Source organism: Triticum urartu, chromosome 7A (assembly GCF_056163025.1).
Source record: "Triticum urartu cultivar PI428250 chromosome 7A, HENAU_Tu73, whole genome shotgun sequence".
Lineage (NCBI taxonomy): Eukaryota > Viridiplantae > Streptophyta > Magnoliopsida > Poales > Poaceae > Triticum > Triticum urartu.
Window position 1 is genome coordinate 240,697,194 of NC_141879.1, and position 9,805 is coordinate 240,706,998.

Genomic DNA, 9,805 nt, shown 5'->3' on the forward strand with positions numbered 1-9,805 from the left:
TTTTTTCACTGCGTTTTGGCCAAGTTGGTCTGGAGTTGTGTCAGAACATGGCTCCAGGTTCCCTGGGATCCTTCTTCATTCTCTGAGCTCCGAACCCTGACTACTTCTTTGGCTGGTGTTACAAAGAGAGTCTTTTGGGTAGGACTTGGAGCGATCTGTTGGTCCTTGTGGACTACTAGAAACAAGTTTACTATCGAACATGTTTTTCCTGCTAAGCCTGCTGATTGCTTATTTAAATCATATATGTTGCTACAACAGTGGAGATTATTGACTAAGCCGGAGGACCGGGATGCTCTTGATCTTTTGATATCTAAAATGCGGGCCTCGGCGTCTTCCTTATCCAGACCGGAGCATGTTGCGTAGTTGCTTTTGTGTCTCTTTTGACTAGTTGCTGGCTATGTCGCTGGTTATCTCTCCGGCCTGCGCGCCGTGTGTTGGCCTGGGTGCCATGTATCTCTTTCTCTAAAACTTTGGGTGGGCCCTCGTCTGGGTCACCGTTATGTTCGTTGGTCTGGTTGGATGGTTGTTTCGGAACATTGCCTGGTGGCTTTATTTATAAAGTCTGGCACATGCCTTTTCTCTAAAAGGGTTTTAGAATAACGGACGTGACGGAAGAAGGGTTTAAGGTTGGTTCGGGTGTCAGAGCCTGGCGTGGGAGACGTGTGAAACCATCCAAACCTGCTTTAGTTTGGTGTAAATTTGCGGGATTTCGGACGCCGGATTGGTCAGAAAAATTTAGGTAACCGTGGACTAAAAATATCTGGTCCAAATATTTGCGATCGATTTGGTGAGGCGTGAATATAGACGGTACTACTGGAGGGGAACTTTTGGTTCCTGAGTACATATGTACCCTATATGAATTTTTTTAGCAATTCAACAAAAAGTCAAAAATTTCTGAAATTAACTCGACCTTTCATTGTACTAGTGAGAAAAGTTTCACAAAAAGAAAGTTCCTCTTTGACTTCTTTTAAAAAAGATAAATTTTCAATCAAAATAGTGTGAATAGTGACCTATAATAACAAATAAATTTTGTCTTTTTCTATGTGAAGTCAATGTTGGTTTTTTTTTGTGAAAATTTATATACTAGTGCGCAAGTAAGTCAAGTTTAATCTATTTTTGAACTATTTTAATTTTTTATTTAACTATTTAAAAAAACCCATTTAAGGTGTATATACATACGGGAGCCAAAGGGTGTTTCTCCGGTACTACTCCGCTAAAAGAAATGCTATTGGTGCAGTAGACCGTAGTAGTAGGGAAAAAAATTATATGAGACCAGGTCTCACGATTAGCAGGTGAGACCGGTTCTGATGGATGACACGTGGCATTCACAAATTACAAAGCATTTTTCACTCGATGGGTAAATGCATGATGAACGCGGTTCCCCAAAAAATTCACTATGAACGCGCTTGCCCGAGGGTAAAACGGCCATTTTGAACACTCCCCCAGCCTCTACTAAAAGCTTTGCTGTGCGAGCTCACTCCACTCAGCAGGTGTCCACTCCACTCCACTCGAGACAAAGCCATGGCGTCTCCCGCTCCAATACCGGCAACGCCGCTCCTCGCCATCGCCATCCTCGCCGTGTTCGTCTCCGCCACCACAGCCGGCCCGGCGTGCTCGGAGTCCGACCGGGACGCGCTGCTGTCGATCCGCGCGGCGCTGTCGGAGGCGCACCTCGGCGTCTTCTCGACGTGGAAGGGCGCGGATTGCTGCGCCAACTGGTACGGCGTGAGCTGCGACCCCACGAGCGGCCGCGTGGCCGACCTGACCCTCCGCGGCGAAGCCGAGGACGCCGTGATGGCCCCCGACGGCCACCCCGCCTCGGGCGTCATGTCCGGCTACATCTCCGACCACGTCTGCCACCTCGACGCCCTGTCCTCCCTCATCCTCGCCGACTGGAAGCAGATATCCGGGCCCATCCCGTCCTGCGTCGCCACCTCTCTTCCCAACCTCCGTATCCTCGAGCTCCCCGCCAACCGCCTCACGGGCGAGATCCCGCCGTCCATCGGCAGCCTCTCCCGCCTCATCGTGCTCAACCTCGCCGACAACCTCCTCTCCGGCGCCATCCCCAGCTCCCTCGCCTCCCTCGCATCCATCAAGCACCTCGACCTCGCCAACAACCAGCTCACCGGCAGTATCCCAGCCAACATCGGCAACCTCGCCACGCTGAGCCGCGCGCTGCTCAGCCGGAACCGGCTGTCGGGGCCCATCCCTCCGTCCATCGGGTCCCTCACCCGGCTCGCGGACCTGGACCTCTCCGAGAACCGTCTCACGGGCGCCGTCCCGGACAGCCTCGGGTCGTCGGGCAGCGGCGTGCTCACGTCGCTGCACCTCGGCGGCAACCGCATCTCCGGGCGGATCCCGGCGAAGGTGCTGGCGGAGAAGGGGCTCGCGATCGTGAACCTGAGCCGGAACGCCGTGGAGGGCCCCATCCCGGACGCGTTCACGGGCAGGTCCTACTTCATCGTGCTGGACCTGTCGCGGAACCGGCTGACCGGCGGCGTGCCGCGGTCCCTGGCGTCGGCGGCGTACGTGGGGCACCTGGACCTCAGCCACAACCGGCTGTGCGGCACCATCCCGGCGGGCCCGCCGTTCGACCACCTCGCCGCCGAGTCCTTCGCCAGCAACAGCTGCCTCTGCGGGGCCCCGCTCGGCAAGTGCACGTGAACGAGAGGTGGATCGCCAGAGCCATCCGATCGCGTCGACCCGACTTCGGGTGATTTTTACTACCGTGGCGCCCGTGCGTGTGTGATATACTGTGCTGATGATGTACCGTAGCCCGGTAGCCGTGTACCGAGGTCCAAGTGCCAACTGTGTGCTTAACTTTTACTACTACCTCCGTTTAGGTGAATAAGTCATTCGCGTAGTTTTAGGTCATCGATTTAAGGAATTAAATATGTGTTATATGTCATGAAAAGTATATCACTAAATTTCTACATGGATGTAGTTTTTAAATATATATTTTTTTTCACATATAATACATATTTAAATAATTAAATCATCAATCTAGAACTACGCGAATGACTTATTCACCGAGACGGAGGTAGTATAATTTTTTTTTAAAAAAAACTTGTACTATAGGTTGGGTACGGAAGAAGATAAATGCACTGCCGATCGTGTAATGGAGAGAATCCTCCTCCATTCCCCTTAATTTTCCTTTTTTTCGTTTGCCAGTGATTTCCATGAGCGTGTGCTGCTACTATGAAGTTTGGACTGTTAAGCTACAAGCACTTTTTTTTTGCATGGCAGCACTTGGCGCTGCCGAAAGCAAGGGCAATGCTGAGAGCCTGTGAGAAGTGTGTATTTTTTTTTCGGATATTGTCTTTGGAGGCCGAGCTCCATGGAGCTCGGTTTTGAAAATTTTGAATTTTGCCACTATTTTAGACTTGTAATTTGCTCCCCCAGTTGCGAACAGCACATGCCGACAACAAACTTAACATGAACGTATGGATATGATAATGGTATATGAACCTGTAAACTCGTGCTGCATAATCACCGGAATGTGATTTTGGCCCCTATGTAATTACTTCCACCAGTTTTCAGGCCTTGCTTCCGGGTACCTTGTCCTGTTCCTTGACCAACACAGCACAGTGACCAGTGCAGCTGCTCCTGTCGTGTTGCATGAACACACGAAAAACTATTTGAAGCTAGAGATGGTCAGACTGCACAAGTGCACAGCCCACAGACAGGGCTTTTTTCCTTTGGTGAACTTTGACAGCTTATCGTTTCGTACTACTGCTCTTTACTACCGGCTCAAGATCTGAGCAATAGCCGTGCTTGGAAATGCACTGGAATTTTGGACCACTCCCCCGTTCAATTTTAGTAAAGTCTGAAATAAACCCTGAGATCGTAGACGCCGACGTAAATAAACTCTCACTTTCATTTCCCTGAAATTGGTACCCTGTACTTACAAATCCCGGTCAATCCCGACCTTGTATAAGTAAAATCTTATTTGATGGAATAGGAAAGACCTGATCCCAGCCGGGATTGATCTCTACAGTCACTTACAACATAGGCCCACTTGTCATATGCATCTCTTTCCCTAGTATCTCTTCCTCACAAGTTCACTCCCCAATGGATCGTGGGCTCGCCTCCGGACGAGGCCCTGATGAGCGTGTCGGACGGGGTCGGCTCGGCTGTCTGACGCCATCGCAGACGAGTTCCTGGGCGTTTCCAAGCCTGATGACGTGCGTGGCCGACGACACGGTATCCCGACTCGAGGAGCGGGCGTTGGGGGCCTTGCCGGCGAGCAATTGTTGTTCGTTAAGACTAAGCGGAAGGGAACATGACGCTGATGGGACGAAGATGCCGGCACGGATGCCACCACGCACATGAAAAGGACCGTTCGGCACAGCTGCTCCGCGCCTCGTCTTCCTCGTCGTGGACGCGCATATCTCCTGCTATGCACCTCGTGAGGCCGTGACCTTCTTTTCTTCTCCTCTCTCTCTCTCTCTAGTCGATGACAAGGCGAGCTCTATAGAGCGTGCTAGCGCCGCCACGGTGCGCGCATGCACACAGCTGCAGCACCACGTCCGTAATATCGCATCCACCAGTGCCACGCTACTGCAGCGCCCCCGCACACACAGGACACCCCGGGAAGAGAAGGAGCTCTGTGCTCGTCGACGTTGTTGCGGATACTGAAAAATTTGCATGCCCGCGGTCGCTCTCGCCGCGCGTGCCGACGTCCGCAAAGTTGCAATGGGAGGCGGCCATGACAACCTGCTCAAGCCAGCGCGGCATCAAGAGTAAGGAGAACGACGGGCGGGATGAGAGCGTGCGCTCACGGGAGTGCCAGTGCGCGCGTGCATGTTACACTATGGCGACCCAGCGAGCGGCGAGTGTGATGTTCAAGATGGGTATAGGAAATAGATGGAGGGCAGCGTGGATGCTCCAGCGGAGAGCTATGCACGCTCGCCAGTGGCCAGGTCGACGACGTTTGCCACGAGGCGCGGCTCATCTCTTTCCGCTGCATTTGCTCCTGCCAATGTGCAGCTTGTTAACTCGCCACCACCTCCCCAGGAGCATCTACCCTATTGCCATTGATCGATCTGAGAGGAAAGGGAACATGGGGAGAGAGATTGGAGCGAGGAAGAAGATGACTAGCGATGTGTTGACCCTGCGCAGCAATGAAAGAACAATGTTCCCGGCCAGGATTGTGCCTTTCCTGGTGCGCCAAACATATCTAGGGTTAGAATAGACCGGGATCAGAAAGTTCAGGGTATGGATTTCAGGGATTTAGAGTTGACGGTTCATCTGCGTCGGCGTCTACAACCTCAGGGTTTATTTCAGACTTCACTCATTTCTTTAGATCGGAAAGCAAGGCATCTTGAACAGTACTATTGCACATGGAGTAGCTTTTTTTTTCCCAAATGATAAAAATCTGAAGTTAGTTTTTTTGCAATTTCCGAGCGAACAACCTAGAGACCGTCAGATTTGTACGCACGAATATTGGCACACGTCCCTCGCCATCTCAACATCGAGCGGTCGTTCGCTTCGAGATAAAAACTTCGCGAACGGGTCAATGAAAAAGCCCAAGTCCCCCCACCCATTGTTTTGGTTGGCCTCTGTCTCATTTCCCCCCTCCCACATTGTCTCGATTTGGCCTGGAGTCGCTCGCTCTGCTCTGCCGTGAGCTTCCTCCTGACCCGCGCACGCAGCCATCCGGAGTATCGGCCGACGCCGGCGAGCCCACCGAGCCACACCGCCGTTATCCTTCTTGATTTCCCTCATCTTTCTCTTTTTCCTCTCTTCCTAGCCCATCCATGATGATGACAATGACCACACCGAGGTACTCCTTAAGGGAGTTCTGGACTAAGGGGTCCTCGGATGTCCGATCTATTTGATATGGGCTGGACTGATGGGCCGTAAGGATACAAAGACCGAAGACTCTACCTGTGTCCGGATAGGACTCTCCTTGACGTGGAAGGCAAGCTTGGCGACCAACTATGAAGATTCCTTTCTCTGTAACCGACCTTGTGTAACCCTAGATCCCTCCCGTGTCTATATAAACTGGAGGGCTGGGCCCGTAGATAGAAGAATCCTGATAATCATAGCCAGACTAGACTTTTAGGGTTTAGTCATTACGATCTCGTGGTAGATCAACTCTTGTAATACTCATATTCATCAAGATCAATCAAGCAGGAAGTAGGGTATTACCTCCATAGAGAGGGCCTGAACCTGGGTAAACATTGTGTCCCCCGTCTCCTGTTACCATCAATCCTAGACGCACAGTTCGGGACCCCCTACCCGAGATCCGCCGATTTTGACATCGACATTGGTGCTTTCATTGAGAGTTCCACTGTGCCGTCCCCAAAAGGTTTGATGGCTCCTTTAATCATCTACAACGATGCTGTCCAAGGGGAGGTCTTTCCCCCCGGACAGATCTTCGTGTTCGGCGGTTTCGCACTGCGAGCCAACTCGCTTGGCCATCTGGAGCAGATCGACAGCTACGCCCCTGGCCGTCAGGTCAGATTCGGGAGCTTGAACTACGTCGCGGATATTCGCGGAGACTTGATCTTCGACGGATTCGATACTACGACAATTGCTCCCCGTCGCCTCGATGAACATGACTTAAATCTGTCATCGGGCCATACCCAGAAAATTGCACCTGTAGCCGCTCTGGCCTTAGATCCGGAGCATCTCGCGCCATCCGAGGACAGGAAGCTCAACCCCGCCATGGAAGCCGCAGACTCCATGGCGTTGGAGCCGCACACAGACCTAACCTCTGGTAATGCATGTGTCACCGGAACCTCGGGCTCGTTTCCGGTTAAAAGTTCCGAACTATGTGCGTCCGCGCATGTCGAGCATTATCGGTTATGATCGCCGAACTCAGCGCCGCAGACATCTTCCGGCACTCACCCTTGGACGATGTGCCGAATTCATTAAAAAATCTATCCTTAGTGGGGGATTCACAGCCGAACCATATCCGGTTCGAACTAGAAGCTGATGACAGGGAATATCGCTCCCCACCCGCCACCCACTTTATAGCCACTGTCGAATACTTAACTGACATGCTTGATTACGACTCCGACGACATCGATGGTATGGACGACGATGCCAGAGAAGAAGAGGCCCAGGACCTGCCGTTCACTGGACGCTGGACGACCACTTCCTCGTACGATGTATACATGGTGGATGCACCAAAGGAGAACATCGGCGATGACAAAGAAGATCCAATTGAGGATAAACCTCCTGAGATACAATCAAAACGCCGGCATCAGCGGCCCCGCTCTAAGTCATGCCGCAGTAAAGATAGCAACATTGGCACAGGAGAAGATAACACTCCGGAAGGTGCCGAAGACAACGAAGATCCCGTTGACGCAGCTACCAAACAGGATGAATAGGGAGATGGGCAGGTTAGCCCTGGTACACAGGCCACGCATGAGGACTCGGAGTACAGTAATTATCTTCCGCTCTCCGAGGATGAGGCAAGCCTCAGCACCGAGGATTTCATCGTGCCCGAGGAACCTCTTAAGCAGGAGCGCTTCAAGCGCCAACTAATAGCCACTTCAAGGAGCCTGAAAAAGAAGCAACAGCAGCTTCAAGCTGACCAAGATCTGCTCAACGATAAATGGGCCGACATCCTAGCAGCCGAAGAATACGGCCTCAAGCGCCCGGCCAAAAGCTATCTGCAGCGCAAATTACTACCTCAGTTTGACGACGAGGCGCCGGAACACATACCACCATCGCGCAATGCGGCTGACCGACCACCACGTGACCGGGAAAAAGCGGCATCTCAAGCCGAACACCAGTCCACCCTGCCTCATCGCAAAGGTAGAGGTAAATCAGCTCACGGTCATACATATGACCTTCGACATGACCTGAACAATAAAGTAGGACATACCAGATTGATCTACGGATCGCGAGGACGTGCCCCGACACGCGACGACGGCCGTCTATTTAGACGTGACAAACCTAGTCATGCGCGGGCGGAAAGCCGCAGACGGACTCCATCAGAGCTACGTCGCGATACGGCCTGATATAGAGGCGCCGCACACCCTCATTGCTTCACTGACGAAGTCATGGAACATGAATTCCTAGAAGGGTTCAAACCCATGAATATAGAATCATATGATGGCACCACAGACCCCGCGGTATGGATCGAAGACTTCATTCTCCACATTCATATGGCCCGTGGCGATGACCTTCATGCCATTAAATACCTCCCCCTAAAACTCAAAGGACCAGCACGACACTGGTTGAACAGCCTGCCCAAAAACTCCATCGGCAGCTGGGAGGACTTGGAAGAAGCCTTCCTTGATAACTTCCAAGGTACATATGTTCGACCTCCGCACACCGGCGACTTAAGCCATATAGTTCAACAGCCCAGAGAGTCCGCCAGGAAATTCTGGACCAGGTTCCTAACTAAAAGAACCAGATACTCGACTGTCCGGATGCCGAAGCCCTAGCACAACATCCACGACGAATGGCTCGCCCGCCACCTCGGCCAAGAAAAGCCAAAATCTATGGCAGCCCTGACGGCACTCATGACCCGCTTTTGCGCGGGTGAGGATAGTTGGCTGGCTCGTAGCAAAAACACAGCCAGCGAGGTAGACCCCTCCGAGGTCAAAAACAGCAATGGCAAGCTCCGACGTAACAGACACAAACGTCGAAGCAATGGTGATAATACCGACGACACTACAATCAATGCCGGATTCAGTGGCTCTAAGCCTGGTCGGCGGAAGAATCCGTTCAAAAAGAACAATTCGGGCCCATCTAGCCTGGACCGCATACTTGATCGTCCGTGCCAGATTCATGGCACCCCAGACAAACCACCCAATCATACCAATAGAGATTGTTGGTGAGGGAGTCCTGGATTAGGGGGTCTCCGGACAGCCGGACTATCTCCATTGGCCGGACTGTTAGACTATGAAGATACAAGATTGAAGACTTCATCTCGTGTCCGGATGGGACTCTACTTGGCGTGGAAGGCAAGCTAGGCAATATGGATATGGATATCTCCTCCTTTGTAACCGACCTTATGTAACCCTAACCCTCTCCGGTGTCTATATAAACCGAAGGGTTTTAGTCCGTAGGACAACAACCACAACATACAATCATACCATAGGCTAGCTTCTAGGGTTTAGCCTCTCCGATCTCGTGGTAGATCTACTCTTGTACTACCCATATCATCAATATTAATCAAGCAGGACATAGGGTTTTACCTCCATCAAGAGGGCCCGAACCTGGGTAAAACATTGTGTCCCCTGCCTCCTGTTACCATCCGGCCTAGACGCACAGTTCGGGACCCCCTACCCGAGATCCACCGGTTTTGACACCGACATTGGTGCTTTCATTGAGAGTTCCTCTGTGACGTCGCCGTTAGGCTTGATGGCTCCTACTATCATCGATAGCGATGCGGTCCAGGGTGAGACTTTTCTCCCCAGACAGATCTTCGTATTCGGCGGCTTTGCGCTGCGGGCTAATTCGCTTCGCCATCTGGAGCAGATTGAAAGCTACGCCCCTGGCCATCAGGTCAGGTTTGGAAGTTTGAACTACACGGCCGACATCCGCGGAGACTTGATCTTCGACGGATTCGAGCCACAGCCGGGCGCGCCGCACTGTCACGATGGGTATGACCTAGCTCTGCCGCCGAACAGTACCCCAGAGGCCGCGCCCGCATCAGCTTCGACCCTTAGCCCGGAGCCCACTGCGCGAATCGAGGACGGGTGGTTATACACCGCCTCAGGGGCTGCAGTCTCAACGGCGATCGAGCCGAACACTAGCCTAACCCTCTGCGCAGCCCGTGACTCCAAGGTGCCGGACTCTTTTTCTGACTCCGAACCGCCCGCGCCCCTGCCAATCGAAT

The 9,805-nt window shown here is 52.4% G+C and overlaps 1 protein-coding gene across 1 annotated transcript; it reads left to right on the forward strand.

The window, feature by feature from the left end:
- The first annotated feature begins 1,465 nt into the window (after positions 1–1,465).
- Positions 1,466–2,935, forward strand: LOC125520394 (uncharacterized). Its single transcript, XM_048685315.2, has one exon. The coding sequence runs from the start codon at positions 1,522–1,524 to the stop codon at positions 2,662–2,664; it is 1,143 nt and encodes a 380-aa protein (XP_048541272.2). The 5' UTR covers positions 1,466–1,521; the 3' UTR covers positions 2,665–2,935.
- Positions 2,936–9,805: the final 6,870 nt, after the last annotated feature.